The sequence below is a fragment of the Bufo gargarizans genome, chromosome 1 (assembly GCF_014858855.1).
Source record: "Bufo gargarizans isolate SCDJY-AF-19 chromosome 1, ASM1485885v1, whole genome shotgun sequence".
Classification (NCBI taxonomy): domain Eukaryota; kingdom Metazoa; phylum Chordata; class Amphibia; order Anura; family Bufonidae; genus Bufo; species Bufo gargarizans.
In genome coordinates, this window is record NC_058080.1 from 95,746,753 (window position 1) to 95,763,190 (window position 16,438).

Genomic DNA, 16,438 nt, shown 5'->3' on the forward strand with positions numbered 1-16,438 from the left:
CATGGAATATGGTATCGCAGAGCATGCTGAGACTTTAACATGACCTTCTCCTCTGGAGATCCATTTTTACGTGGGTTGTGTTTATGTCCATCCCAGACCAGATGAGACTCTAGAGCAGCCAAGTTACTTACATATTTATGTAATTGACCAGATAAACTCTGGTTTATTTCATCCCTCACGTATGACGTGGATCCCACTAGAAACGCTGTGAGGGTTGATTACGTGTTTACAGCAGGAAAGTATGCACCAGAGCATCATCAACCCCATTCTAGTGAAGTGTGATTCCAGTGAAGTCGTCCATTGCTCAGGGCATTCTTCATTAATCTTGAGATTTTACTTTTCAGTCTAAAGCGGAGAGCAAACTCCAGCAAGAGTCACCAACCGTCTCACCACAAAGCCTTACTAGATCCAGACTTCCAGATGCCGGTCCAAGGTTTGGTGAAGAGGTGAGTACAGTCAGGGGCAGATTGGGAACTTAAAGTGGCCCTGGAAAAAATACTAAAAGTGGCCCCATGTTGTAGTTGGGTCCAAATTGACAGAAGGCAGGGCCAACACAAGTAGGCAGGGCCAGCAATACCATATTGTGGCACATTATTCCACCTCAACAGAGCCAAATACCACAGTTCATCACAATATACTGCCCCCAGCAGCACAAGATACATCCCCAAAAATTTCCACTGGCGGCCATGAGGAGGGCTTAGGCGGCCCCCTGGGCATCGGCCCACTGGGAAATTTCCCTGTAAGGTCTATGGCCAATCCACCCCTGAGTACAGTGCATCAATGGCTGATTTTGTGTATCCATACCGGAGATCAGTGCACTGTGTATATGGGTGTGTAATACAATGTCTGTAGTAAAGTAGATGAGGCTAAGCTGCCAAACCACGCACAGCCTATGGGTAAGAATGACACTGTTTCGGGAGGGAAAATAGTCTTAAGTTGGTTGACGTCATAGATAGAGAACTCATAAAATATCCCAGTCAATAACTGATTAGTTCAATATAAGTTTGTGCGCGTAGCACAAGATTGTTTAAATGATATTCTTGCTTGTATGTCTTCTGGTCCCACAGCAGGGTGTCATCCCTCTTCAGAAAGCAAAGGATGTAGAAGCTCAACTATCTTCAAAAGTAAGATTCCGTGATGCTGTGAAGACAATCCAGAAAAAATCTAATGTGAGTCTAACCATACCTCCCAACTTTTTGGATGGTCAAAGAAGGACACTTATGGTTCCTCATGTAAAAGATCAATTTTCCTGCATATCTGTACACATCAATGGTTTTCTTTTACACTAGCGCACAAATTATCTGAATATAGACATTTCCAAAACCAAAATTGCATCAAATACTGAAATATTATACATGGCTCTGATATACAGAGATGAACTAAACACTTTCTGGATCAATATTGTAGCTGTATTAATGCAAATCTATACGTCAGATCAAAAAAGGGACATTTATGGAGCAAAGAGGGACAGAGGGACTTGGGTCAAAAATAGGGACTGTCCCTCCAAAAGAGGGACACTTGGGATGTCTGGTCTAACTAGTAAGAGTGATACATTACCTGTATTAACTACCAGGCCTCACCTCTGGAGACGATTCTTTTTATTACTGCATTGTACTCATTTTAAGATAAAACACATATTAACATAGACATAAACATTAACATTTTCAACAGGTTTTCCTCTAGAGCTTTCAGTTTCAGTACATTTACAGACTAGCCGCTCTCTGCTTCACACTGAATCCACCAGGGCCCTGCTCTGTTGGCTGGATCTGTAGCCCTCATCTCTGGACCCCTGACAGCTCATAAACACTCATTTATGGCTACGTTCTTAACAAACATATAAATACTGACCTATAATGAGCATTTATGAGCTGAAGAGAAAAATCAAAGGGGCAGTAACAATTAAAACGTGATATTTATTATTATGACTAAAACAAGTAAAGTCCCCTTACAAGACAAACAAACAGATACGGTCGGGTCCTGTGTACAGGTGTGTCACTGGAACAGTGACCCACTGTACCTAGGATCCCTAGGGCGAGCCCTTTATAAGGTTGTGCGGACCCCAAAGGTCAGGAGGTGCCACAAACAGTGCTAATAAACCCCGGCAAGGGTGTCCTAGATCCCACTTGGAGAGCAAGAACGAACCCAGGTGGGATAGAAGATAAGGATGGGTCTTACCGGTACCGGGGCAAACCGTGCTTGATGGTGAACAGTCACGGCAGACGACCAAGGTAAGTTCTTATTCTAGCACATAGATAGGGTGTTCCGGTCCGGGGGAAGGGTACTTCGTAGGTAGGAGGTTGCCTTTTGGAGAAGGGGCCGCAAGGGGAACAGCTGTCCCTGTAGCACCCTACTTGACCTACTGTGACCCTATTACCCTAACACGGGATCCGTGCCCCGCAAGGGGTGGTCCCGTCCGGAACCTTGCCCTGCAATAAGGTCCCTAAGAGACCCTGTCAGGGTAATGGAGAGGGGAACACCTAATCTAGTTGGACTAAGATGGTAATAACACCGTGGGTAATTACCATCTTAGTCCAACTAGATTTTTTTTTTTTTTTTTTTTTTTTTCATGGAATATGTTCCCCAAGGCCCTAGTTACAGGTTAAAACAGCTGTTATAGAGACATTAGTCACTGACAGAGCTGATCTAGGTCTACTAAGACTCCACAGCTCTGCTAGACCTGGAGAGACCTGATGATTACACGATTGCCTAGTCTAATGGAGGAAGCGTCATTGTCTGTGTCCGTTCAGTGCTGCATGGAAATTGAACCCTTGATGCCAGGTTTCCATGCAGATTACAGCTAATCGCAGGGTTCCCAGCGGGGGACACTTGGTGATCAATTTATTGTCAAGGGACTAGGGGCGTAACTACCATAGCGGCAGACCATTCGACTTCTACGGGACCCTGGGCAAGAGGGGGCCCAGTTGTAATAATCTCCTCTTCTACTAGGGGTGAAAACCTGGTCAGGACTCTACCCTTTAAAGAAACAACTTTTAGCAAACGAGGCAGTGGAAAAAATGGCAGAAACCCTTTGGTCCTGTGTGGGGGGTCTGGTTTGATCCTTGCTATGGGGCCCTTACTTTTATATGTACACCACTACAAGGGACCCTTATAACAATGTTTCAAGCGGAGAACCCCTTTAAGTGTTTATAAGATATATTTTGTGTTATAGTTGACGCCTTGTACTGTGTGCTCCCATATTGTGTGTTCCCCCTTACCTCTGCAGAATATATGCCGTTTTCATTTGTGTTATGTATAGATTATCCTTATTATTGAGTAAATTGAATGCTCTTTCCATATTAACCACATAAAAATGATTTATAGCGGCAAAGATGCAGCCCATAAATATGTTTTCCATATGCTGCATGTAACAGCTCTGTGGTATACTCTATTTCCACACTTCCATATGTCTCCCATCTGTCCAGTTATTCATATTCTCATGCTAAATATCTATGTGGTAGGTTCACTATGATGTTAATGCATCATTGTCAAAAAATAGTAAGCGATGTAGCCTGAAAAACAGACAGGACATGAGTCATCCTGAGGCGAGTGCCAACATCAGTACTCTGAGGTTCTAAGAAGACCGTGTACTGGTAGAAGCATGCGCACTATGATGATCAAAAAAATCCCAAAACTGGAAGCCAAGTTTGTAGTGTGGCCCACCTAAAAGGTTCTTGGGGGTCTTGAATGGTCATAGCATGGATGTCAACATCAATATTTCCAATTACTAATGAGATTGTGAACCCACGATATACTGGCATATTACTATAAGAAGCCTAGCCTTCTTCTTGGCGATTAGTGCATCATTACTCTCAGATATGAATTGGATCATGAACCATCATGTTCTCGGTTGATTGGGGAAAGGTGTCTGAATGAATTGCTTGTACAAGAGATTGCCACTTACACAATCAGAGACTTCTTTCACATACTGTACATCGGTGGCAGAATAGCATGTGATAAATCCTGATTGTCCCTTTTTGTAGGGATAGTTTGAGGCCTACAGAAAATCATTTGCACCAGTCTTCTTTCAGGTCCCCGATGGATTTCCCACCGCAGAAGAATCATTCAACTTCTTTACTTTCAACTTTGATCCTGAACTAGAAGCACATACTGGGCAAGACCAAAAGAAATCAGAAGACGCTCGCAGGACGGAGGACACTGGAGACTCTAGTTCAAAGGTTGAACAAGAGGAAGAGGGAGAGGAAGGAATGGTGGGTGTATATGGAGGCATAGCCTGAAGCTGTACCCAGGGTCATCTCCTGTGATTTCATGTTCTACCTTGTAGGATGACACACCTTATAAAATGCATTCTGAAATGGATTAGACTAAAATTGGAGGCCCTCAGGTTCCTTTCTCAGTAGGGTGTTATAATTGTTATAATGGTCCTTCGAGTCTGAGTGAAGTTGTCCCCTCTGCCCCCTCTATTTTTATACTTGGATCCATCATGGATCAGCAAAAACGGTTCTGCCATGATAATACAACCGTCTGCATCCGGTTGTATTATCTCTAACATAGCAATGATGGATCCGTCATGAACACCATTGAAAGTCAATGGGGGACGGATCCGTTTTCTATTGTGTCTTGCTCCGCACCACATCGCGGACAGACAAGACCCGCTATTAGTTACATCTTACCGACCCGTTTCTCTGTTGAACACAGATTATAAAATTTTCGCCAAGTTACTGGCAAACAGATTAAAAACAGTTATCCATAAAGTCGTACATGCAGACCAAACCGGGTTTATCCCCAAAAGGAGTATACAGGATAACGTGAGGAGGGCCTTCTTGAACGTCCAGATGGGGGAGGGGGAGGACTGCTCCTTCCTGTCATTGGACGCCGCTAAGGCCTTCGATAGGGTGGAGTGGCCCTTCCTCTGGAGAGTACTATCCCGGGTTAAAATAGGTGAATATTTTTCCAGATGGGTTCGTATTCTGTATCAAAGTCCAGTATCCAGGGTCCAAATCAACGGTGAACACTCAGTCCCCTTCTCCTTGACTCGAGGAACACGTCAAGGATGTCCCCTCTCCCCCCTGCTCTTCTCGCTGTTTTTGGAGCCAATGGCATGTAAAATTAGAGCAGATAGGGAAATACCAGGTTTTGGGTGCGAGGGAGAGGCGGACAAAATAAGTCTATATGCGGACGACATGCTACTGTTCCTGGGGAGAGGATATATGAACCTGCCCAGGGTTATGGACAGCCTGGACGAATTCGGATCCCTATCTGGATACGAGATAAACTGGGGAAAATCTAAATTTCTCCCATTAAAACGTCCAGTTCCGCCTGACTACAAATCCCACGTTAACATATTGACCCCAGTAGACTCCCTATCATATCTGGGTATCCAGATAGGGACTAAACTAGAGCACTCTATGGAGTTAAATGTACTGCCAATAATGGATAGAGTTAAGGAAAAAATTAAATTAATGGCTAAAACTCCCCCTGTCACAAATTAATCGCATAGCACTTATAAAAATGTCGCTATTACCAATGTTACTATACATAATCAATGCCAGCCCAATCACGATAGAAGATAAGTTATTTAATAAATTAGAGACTCTATTTAACGAACTAATATGGGGGCGCAAACGAGTCAGAATCAAGATACAATATTTATATAAAGAAGAAGGTGGAATTTCTATCCCCTTTCTTAAAGGATATTATATAGCTTCCCAGCTGAGATGGTGTGTGAGGAATCGAAAGAATAAATGCATTCGGCTTATTTTTGGGAAGTATTGTAGACCTTGGGAGGATCTGTTTTATATCCTTGAAGCTTGCAGTATGGAGAAGAGAAGAACACGGAACCCATTCGGTAGAATGCTTGGGTATATCTGGCAACAAGTTAGATTGATGGTTGGAGTCTCCCAAGCAGTCCAATATACCCCATTATGGGGGAATGTACATCTTCCGCAAGTTATGTTACTGGGTGATGGGGAATATTGGGAGAAATATGGGATAAACTTAATTTCACAGGTTTTTCAGAAGGGACAGATTAAGCCCCTTAATGAAATCCTACCAGATATTACATTAGGATTTATGGATAAATTCCGATATGAACAATTACGACACGCTATACACTACACGGAGAATAAGAATTATTTGAATATTGCACGGAACACGTTTTTGGATATCTGTCAGGATATGACTGGTAACACATCGATATCACACATTTATGCAAAGTTTAAACTTGAATACACAAAAAAAATCACATTTAGAGGTGAGGCTAAATGGGAAAAGGATTTGCAAAAAGGGGAACCCATTTCGTGGAATATCGTTTACAGAAATATAACAAGATCGACTGTCTCTCCCGCCCATGCATGGATCCTTTTGAAAATCATACACTGTCTTTATTACACTCCGGTATTACTACATACCATATACAAGGATAGAGAACAGAATTGTTATAAATGCAGTAAAGGTAGAGGAGATTATAAACACCTGCTGTGGGAATGCCCAGGGATAAAAGATTACTGGACCAAAATATTTCGAATACTACGGGATAGCTCGCCTATGAAATAGGCAACGTGTATTGAATACGCTATTCTGGGCACCCTCCCAGAAACGGATAAAAACAAAATTGATCAGATACTTTGGCTTCGGGGCATTGCCCTGGCCAAAATAATAATAGTTAAGTATTGGGGCTCTAGGAAATATCCCAGTCTTCAGGAGTGGAAGGAACGTAGGAACAGGGTTAAGCAATATGAACATACCCTCGCCCAAACTGAAGGGAAAAAGGTAGCCTGGGTGCGGATTTGGGGTAAGTGGGAATGAAAATATCTGATGTAATGAAAAGGTAACGACAGTGGCTCCGCGGAAGGAAAAAAAAAAAAAAGGGAGGGATGGGGGGGGGTTAAAAATAAGAGTGAAATTCAATACTAGATGGTATGATGCAAAAATGCTTTGTAATTTTGAAATGAAACAATGTACACTTTTACACGTTTGAAAATAAAAAGATTATAGAAAAAAAAAAAAAAAGACTAAAATTGGAGGCCCTCAGGTTCCTTTCTCAGTAGGGTGTTATAATTGTTATAATGGTCCTTAGAGTCTGAGTGCAGTTGTCCCCTCTGCCCCCTCTATTTTTATACTTGGATCCATCATGGATCAGCAAAAACGCTTCTGCCATGATAATACAACCGTCTGCATCCGTTATGAACAGATCCGGTTGTATTATCTCTAACATAGCAATGATGGATCCGTCATGAACACCATTGAAAGTCAATGGGGGACGGATCCGTTTTCTAATGTGTCTAAGAAAACTGATCCGTCCCCATTGACTTACATTGTGTGTCAGGACGGACACGTCTTGCTCCGCACCACATCGCGGACAGAAAAACACTGCTTGCAGCTTTATTCTGTCCGCGATGGGGATGCAACCAAATGGAACGGAATGTATTCTGGTGCATTCTGTTTCGTTCAGTTCAGTTTTGTCCCCATTGACAATGAATAGGGACAAAACAGAAGCGTTCCCCCCCCCGCGCTATTGAGATCCTATGACTGATCTCTATAGCGGAAAGGGAAAGCGCAGATATGAAAGTAGCCTTAGTCATTCATTTGGTCCCATCAAAATCAGTGGATTTGACCTTTATACGGGTAATAATGTGTATCTGGTTTCCTGAGAGGAGATGGGGATAGCAGGGGGAGCAGGCTGTCAGTAAAGCAGATAGATCATGTCAGCCCTGAGCTGATAGCAGCAGCATAGCCAACTATGTAAAGGAGTCTACATACTCTATGGCAGGGATGCCCAACCTGCGGCCCTCCTGCTGTTGCAAAACTACAACTCCCAGAATGCCTGTACAGCCTTCAGCTATTAGGGCATGCTGGGAGCTGTAGTTTTGCAACAGCTGGAGGGCCGCAGGTTGAACATCCCTGCTCTATGGCATCAGGATAGTAGGACACTTAATAAAAACTATTTAGAAAGTTGCTTATATTTGCATTTTGAGAAAAAAAGCACATAAATAAAAAAGGAAGGCAAAGTTGTCCATAGCCTTTAATGGGTTTCAGGGACGTATGTTCCTGCGAGTGATGAAAATAATAATTAAATTGCATTGTTAGGTAGATTTTTTTTTTATATATTTTTTTCTTCCTCTGCTTTTGCTGATTAGCAGGACGCATTTCTATTGTTTTCACAAGGTTACATTGTTACAGGGAGAAGCGGAGTCCTTGGTTCCTGATGATGACCTGTTTCTCATTGACCAGACGGCACGTGACTTCATAGAGTTGGTGGCTGCAGAATACGAAGGCTACCACAGCCAGCTACAAAAAGAGAGAGACGTTTTATTCGCACCAAGCTTTCGACAAGGTGATTGACAACTGCACTAGTGTAATGTGACATCAGCTGATTGCTGGGGGTCCTAACCGGTGGCTTTCTTATTTTCAGGGGTACTTTCTAACAGAAAGGGATAGCCCAAGTAGGGTAACCCGACTGAAGAAAATAAGATTATGGTTAAATAATTATTATTTGGCTTTCAGAAACTCTGGCCAAAAAGTTAAGCTTGAAATGTTGTACACTGGGGCAGATATACTAATCCTGTCTAGTACTACGCGTCAGTATACAAAGCTTGGGCCAGAAAACTGCCATACAAAGGGCTCATATTTAGCACTGAAATGTGTGACTTTTTGGCTTTTTTCTCCGCCCTCGCTACTTTTATAAAAAGCAGATGTGGTGAAGGTTTACAGGGGGCAGGTGGGTCACCGGTGGCCCTACACATTTAGCAGTATGTGCACCAGCTCCCTGGGGACGCACAGGCCTCCCAAAGATGCTCCAGAATTATTACCTGTTATATTTTGGGGCATTTTATGCCAGTAGAGTTTGTTATTAGGACTGGCATAAGAAACACCAGTCTTAGTACATTTCCCCCTCCGTCTGGATGGTCTATGGACGCATCAGGGATGATTCTGGAGGATAAACTGTATGCTGACTGTCTAGTCTACGGGGGGGATTTTATAATGAGGGTAATAGTTGAAGTTGATTGAATCTGCTTTGGAGTACATTGCGCCTAATTTACCAAATGTCACCCGTTTGTTAACCACTGTATTTCATACTGAGTGAGCGGATTTATGGAGCGGGCCTCTGCAGTGTGCCTGCTCCATACACAGCGGGTGCCAGGTGTATGATACAGCCGGCACCCGCCCACACTGACAGAGAGCGGCAATCGCACCGCCCTCGTCATTTCAACCCTCAGATGCCGCGATCATGTGAGTGGCACCTGTGAGTGAAGTCAGAGGGATGCGGCTTCCTCTGCCTTCCAATCGGAGCCAATGCCGTAACGTAAAAAAAAAAACGCGCAATTCGCCCTTTTTTTGTCATCTTGTCCTCCTCAAAATAATGAAATAACATTGATTAAAAAAAGGTACATACCACAAAACTGATACCAATAAAAAATGTTACGCAAAAAACAAGCCCTTATACAGCTCTGCAGACTGAAAGATAAAAAGGTTATGGCTGTCAGAATATGGCAATGCAAAAAAAAAATGATTTTTTTAGTTTTTTTTTTCCAAAGGCTTTTATTTAGTTTTTTAAAGTAGTAAAACAAAAAAAAAAACGTATACAAGTTTGGTATTGCCACATTCTTACTGAGCCACAGAATAAGGACGTCAGGTCATTAACGAGTTTAACTCCTGATTTATCATTGCGACTTTTTTAAAAAGTTGAAAAAAAAAGTCACAAACACACTCCAGTTGGAGGATGGCATAAAATACTGCAATAGCATTTCAAGACAAAAAGTGTTACTGTAGCTTTACAGATGCACCAAATTTAACCCTTTGGCGTTGAGGCCTATTTTCCTATTTTTCCTTTTTGGATTTTTTCCTCCCCACGTTCCAATAACCACAACTTTATTTTTCTGTTGCCATAGCTATCTGAGGTCTTTTTTTTGTGGGACAAGATGCATTTTTTTAACGCCACCATTTAATTAACCATATCTTGTATTGGAAAACGGGAAAAAATTCTGTGTGTCGCACGAAAAAAACAAAAACAAAACAGATTTCTACCAAGGTTTTTGGGGTTTTGATATCACAGCGTTCACTGTGCGCTAAAAATGACCCAACGTCCTTATTCTGTGGCTCAGTAAGAATGTGGCAATACCAAACTTGTATACGTTTTTTTTTTTGTTTTACTACTAAAAGCCTTTGGGTTTACTTCAGGGAGATCATGTCAAACAAATCTTATAGATTTTTTTGACTGGGTGACTAAAATAATAGACGGTGGAGGTGCAGTAGACATCGCATATCTAGACTTTAGTAAGGCTTTTGACACTGTCCCACATAGAAGACTTATCAATAAACTGCAGTCATTGAGCATGGACTCCCATATTGTTGAGTGGATTAGGCAGTGGCTGAGTGACAGACAACAGAGGGTTGTAGTCAATGGAGAACATTCAAAACAAGGTCATGTTACCAGTGGGATTCCACAGGGATCTGTACTGGGACCAATTTTGCTTAATATCTTCATAAGTGATATTGCAAAAGGCCTCGATGGTAAGGTTTGTCTTTCCACCTCATCACCACGACGGCTACAAGGAGATTGACCCCTGACCTCTGTAGGGGCAGGAACAGAGAGAGGGTTTAAATCCCCCCCTCCCACCACCAGCACCAGTGTTTCCTGTCCCTACAGAGGACAGGGGCAGAGAGAGTCTCCCTGCGGGGAGATGAAGAGGATGTAACTTCCTGACACCTACCGGGTGTTCCCCCTGCCCTCCTGCGGTCCTCGTACTAACGCTGGGCAGGGGTGAAGGAGGGAGGACTCGCTCCATTATAATATGTGAGCCTGCTCCCGGGTCGCGTTCTCCCGCCGGGCCGGCTTGGCTATCGCCGGGTGCGCGCCTAAGCGCTTCAGGAAAGCGGCAGACGTCACTTCCGGTGGACGAGGGAAGTGACGTCATTCAGAGGCGTCTCCCATTCAAATTTTCGGCGCCAGCGGTGCCGAATGTCTCAGTGTACCGGCGTACATCGAAGCAGCGTGCAGTCATGTCGACCGAACCCCGCTCCCCTGGAGACCCTTCTGTGCCGCCTGCAGTAAGTTCCCCTGTGGGGAAGCGCTTTTTTCCACCCTGTTACTTGTTCCTAGACACCGTACCAGGTTGCTTGTTCCTCCTCCTCCACTTCTCTGGCTTGGGGCTTCTGACTGTTAGTTCCATGTATACCTAGTATGGCTAATGGGGGTTATTCTTCCCAGGTCGCTAAGGAGGCCCAGAAAAAAATCAGAAAACAGTCAAAGTGTGTGTCCTGCCTTAAACGGCTTCCGGACATCTATCGCAAAAAGCTTTGCAAAGACTGCATCTCTAGCGTTATCGCTGAAGAACAGCCTTCCTTCTTTAACGAATTAAGGTCCATGATCCATGAGGAAGTAAGAACCTCCTTATCCCAGATGCCTTCACCCAGGGATGCACCTCCACCAAAAAAACGTAGGGGTCCATCTCCTTCCTTATCAGACCCGGAGATGATAGAGGAAGATGCCTCATCATCTAGAGCCTGGGAGGACGAGGGGGCCTCCTCTGATATTGATACTTCGGAATCAGATAGAAGATTCTGCTTTTCATTGGACGAGATGCCAGACCTTCTAAAGGCGGTCCGGGCCACTATGGGGGTCGAAGAAACCCCTAGAGCCCACTCGGTCCAGGATGAGATGTTTGGGAGACTCAGGGTTAAAAAGACCCGGGTGTTTCCAATAAACGAGAACATGCGAGATATGGTGCTTGACGAGTGGTCCAACCCGGAAAAGAGGTTGGGGGTGTCCAGGTCCTTTAAGAACCGGCTATTGTTTGACTCAAGCGAAGCAAAAATTTTCAGTGAAACACCAAAGGTCGACATTCAAGTCGCAAAGGTCAATAAGAAGACTGCCTTGCCCTTCGAAGACACTTCTCAGCTGCGTGATCCCATGGATAGGAAGGCAGATAGCCTCTTAAAAAAATCGTGGGAAGCGGCGATGTTCACTTTAAAAACAAACATCGCAGCTACCTCAGTGGCAAGATCCATGAGGCTGTGGCTAGAGGAACTGGAATCTCACATCAGAGATAATACTTCCAGGGATGAGATCCTAAGATCCCTCCCCCTATTGAAATCCGCCACAGCATTTATGGCAGACACCTCAGCTGAGTCTGTCAGATTTGCGGCAAAGGATGCCGGGCTCTCTAATGCGGCCCGCCGTGCCTTGTGGATGAAGAGCTGGTCAGGCGACAACACATCAAAGATGAAACTATGCTCCATCCCGTTCTCGGGGGAATACGTCTTTGGGCCCGTCCTAGACCGTATCCTGGAGAAAGCGGCGGACAAAAAAAAGGGGTTCCCAGAGGAGAGACCCTATAAAAGGAGATATCCCTTTCGGGCCCCCACCAGCCAGAATAGACCCTTTAAGGATAAAGGGAAGTCAGGACGCTGGAGTTACCCAAAAGGGGGCAGGGGTAGGAACAACCCCTCCTCCTCCCAGAATAAGCCCTCGGACAAGCAATGACGCCAGAGTTGGGGGGAGATTGAAGAATTTTCTGACTCCCTGGGAGTCCACTACCCTGAACCCTTGGGTTCGGGACATAATAAAATCCGGGTACCACATCGAACTTTCTTCATCTCCCCCAAACCGCTTCATTGTCACCAACCCAAGTTCCCCCAAAGTGCGCAAAAAGATTCTGCAAGGGGTCCAAAGTCTTCTGGCGACGGACGTGATAGTACAAGTCCCGTCAACACAGCAAAGACAAGGGTTCTATTCGAACCTGTTTTTGGTAGAGAAAAAAGAGGGCTCATTCCGCACAATTATAAACTTGAAAGCCCTGAACAAGTTTGTCATTTATCGGAAGTTCAGGATGGAATCCCTGAAGTCCCTGATTCCGTTAATAGGGAGGAACGCCCTGATGTGCTCAGTAGACCTTCAGGACGCCTACTATCACGTCCCAATTCATCCAGAGTCACAAAGGTTCTTGAGGTTCGCCATCCAGGACCACAAGGGAGTAACTCATCACTTCCAGTTTACGGCCCTCCCCTTTGGGATATCATCTGCACCCAGAGTGTTTACGAAGCTGGTAGTCGAGATGGTGGCCTTCCTGAGACACAAAGGTCTGGTGATTATACCGTACCTGGACGATTTCCTTTTAATTGGGAATTCGGAGAACAAACTCAGAACAGACCTACAAACCTTCCTGTCTCTCACTCAAAATCTGGGTTGGTTGGTGAACATGAAAAAATCGAACCTGGTGCCCTCCAGCACTATCCAGTTCTTGGGCGTCATCCTGGATTCCCGAACGCAGCATACCTTCCTTCCACCAGACAAGGTCAAAAACCTTCAATTACAGGTTCGACGTTTCCAGAACAGGAGGTCATGTCCCATAAGGGAAGCTATGAGCCTCCTGGGTCTTCTCTCGTCTTGTATCATGTCCATCCCATGGAGTCAGGCCCACTTCCGATCTCTCCAAGCATGGATCCTCAGAACTTGGAACAAACAACAGTCCTCCTTGGATCACAAAGTTCTGATTCCCCTAGCAGTGAAGACCTCCCTGAATTGGTGGAAAAGCACAAGCAATCTGTCCTTGGGAGTTGCCTGGGAGAAGGTTCCCTACATTCAAGTACTTACGGACGCAAGCGGAAAAGGATGGGGAGCGAAAGTGGGAGATCATTTGTTCCAAGGTTCCTGGATTCCAACAACCCGCTCTCAGTCCTCCAATTTCAGAGAGCTGGAAGCAGTCTGGAAAGCCCTGAAGGCTGCAGAGACCCTTCTGGTGGGTCAGCACGTAAAAATCCTTTCGGACAACACGACGATGGTGGCTTATCTCTCTCACCAGGGAGGCACGAGATCGGAGAAACTGATGTCTATTGCAAGGAAGATCTTCAACTGGGCAGAATCCCATGTGAGTTCCATCTCCGCAATTCACTTAAAAGGAATACTGAACGTAGAAGCAGACTATCTCAGTCGCCAGTTAATAGATCATACCGAGTGGTCCCTGAATCAAGAAGTATTTCAGGTTCTGGCGGAAAGATGGGGCACTCCACAAGTGGATCTGTTCGCTTCCAAGAAGAACGCAAAGGTACCAACGTTCTGTTCGCTAAACCCACGGGACAATCCCTGGGCGCTGGATGCGCTCACGATTCATTGGGACTGGGATCTCAGTTATGCATTCCCACCTTTGCCTCTACTTCCCAGGATAATCCAGAAACTCTACCTAGAAGATACGACACTAGTTCTAATAGCTCCCTATTGGCCGAAAAGGAGCTGGTTCTCTTCTTTAAAAAATCTATCAGTAGAGGACCCTTGGCCTCTTCCTTCCAGGAGGGACCTGCTTCACCAGGGGCCAATCCTACACCCAGATCCGAGCTTCCTCAAGTTGTCAGCCTGGATCCTGAGGTCCAGAGGTTGAAGTCCCAAGGGCTCTCAGACCAAGTGATAGCCACCCTAAAAGCGAGTAGGAAGAAGGTTACCTTCTCAATTTACTTAAAGATTTGGAAGAGATTCTGTACCTGGATTGGCAACCCTGCCCCAAATTTAGAGCCGCCCAATTTTCTGAAAATCTTGGACTTCCTCCAGCAGGGGCTTGAATTAGGTCTTAGACCCTCTACCCTGAGGGTACAGGTCTCGGCACTTGCTTGCTTCTTTGATCGAGATCTAGCCAGTCATCGCTGGATCAAAAGATTCATGAGAGCTGCCTCCCGACTACGTCCCTCTCTAAAATCTAGGATCCCCAACTGGGACCTCAATACGGTACTCACTGGCTTGACTCTTGCTCCGTTTGAGCCCCTATCTAGTTGTTCCACCAAACATCTATCGCTTAAGACTGCATTCTTGGTGGCCATCACGTCCGCAAGAAGGCTAGGCGAGATCCAAGCACTATCGATACAGGAACCCTATCTCCGTATCACCGATGACAGAATCATTCTTAAGTTAGACCCAGGATTTTTGCCTAAAGTGGTATCTGATTTCCACCGTAACCAGGAGATAGTCTTACCCTCCTTTTGCAGTAATCCCTCTAATATTAGGGAATCTAGCTTCCACTCTCTAGATGTAAGACGCTCTGTCTTACGGTATCTTGAAGTATCACAAGGTTTCCGTAAATCCAGCAACCTATTTGTCTTATTCTCAGGTAAGAATAAGGGTCTAAAAGCCTCCAGGTCCTCCTTAGCACGGTGGATAAAGGATTCCATTTCCATCTCCTATGAGTCCCAAGGTCTGTCGTGCCCCCCAAATTTGAGAGCTCACTCTACCCGGGCTATGTCCTCCTCCCAGGCCGAGCGGGCCGGAGCTTCTCTTGAGGATATTTGTAAGGCTGCTACTTGGTCTAACATCCACACCTTTACTAAACACTATAGGTTAGACCTATCTACTTCAGACTTGTCTTTTGGACGTAAGGTCCTTCAGGCGGTCGTCCCCCCCTAAGCTATAATTTTTTATATCTCCTTGTAGCCGTCGTGGTGATGAGGTGGAAAGCCGGAATTAGACTTACCGGTAATTCAGTTTCCACGAGATCACCACGACGGCACATATATTCCCTACCCTTCCTTTAGTCTTACCTGGGAGATTATGAAGTAATACCCTCTCGGTTCATTATTTTTTCTGTTCTCACCACCTATTTCTGTCTCTGTAATTTTGGACACACTGGTGCTGGTGGTGGGAGGGGGGGATTTAAACCCTCTCTCTGTTCCTGCCCCTACAGAGGTCAGGGGTCAATCTCCTTGTAGCCGTCGTGGTGATCTCGTGGAAACTGAATTACCGGTAAGTCTAATTCCGGCTTTTTGCTGATGACACAAAGATATGTAACAGGGTTGATGTTCCTGGAGGGAAAGGCCAAATGGAAAAGGATTTAGGAAAACTAGAGGAATGGTCAGAACTCTGGCAACTGAAATTTAATGTGGATAAGTGCAAGATAATGCACCTGGGGCGTAAAAACCCAAGGGCAGAATATAGAATATTTGACACAGTCCTGACCTCAGTATCTGAGGAAAGGGATTTAGGAGTAATTATTTCAGAAGACTTAAAGGTGGGAAGACAATGTAATAGAGCAGCACAAAATGCCAGCAGAATGCTTGGATGTATAGGGAGAGGTATAAGCAGTAGAAAGAGTGAAGTGCTTATGCCGCTGTACAGATCACTGGTGAGACCTCACCTGGAGTATTGTGCGCAGTACTGGAGGCCATATCTCCAGAAGGATATAGATACTCTAGAGAGAGTTCAGAGAAGAGATACTAAACTGGTCCATGGATTGCAGGATAAAACTTACCAGGAAAGGTTAAAAGACCTTAATATGTATAGCTTGGAAGAAAGACGAGACAGAGGGGATATGATAGAAACTTTTAAATACATAAAGGGAATCAACTCGGTAAAGGAGGAGAGAATATTTAAAAGAAGAAAAACTACCACAAAAGGACACAGTTTTAAATTAGAGGGGCAAAGGTTTAAAAGTAATATCAGGAAGTATTACTTTACTGAGAGAGTAGTGGATGCATGGAATAGCCTTCCTGCAGAAGTGGC

General features: G+C 44.7%; 1 protein-coding gene across 1 annotated transcript in view; it reads left to right on the forward strand.

Moving 5' to 3' along the window:
- The window catches only part of CC2D2A (coiled-coil and C2 domain containing 2A), a 90,342-nt gene that overhangs the window by 14,269 nt on the left and 59,635 nt on the right, over positions 1-16,438 (forward strand). The window contains exons 5-8 of the mRNA XM_044296771.1: positions 345-446; positions 1,068-1,169; positions 4,029-4,208; positions 8,140-8,293. Coding sequence (XP_044152706.1) covers positions 345-446; positions 1,068-1,169; positions 4,029-4,208; positions 8,140-8,293 — 538 coding nt within the window. The remainder of the gene's footprint in view (positions 1-344; positions 447-1,067; positions 1,170-4,028; positions 4,209-8,139; positions 8,294-16,438) is intronic.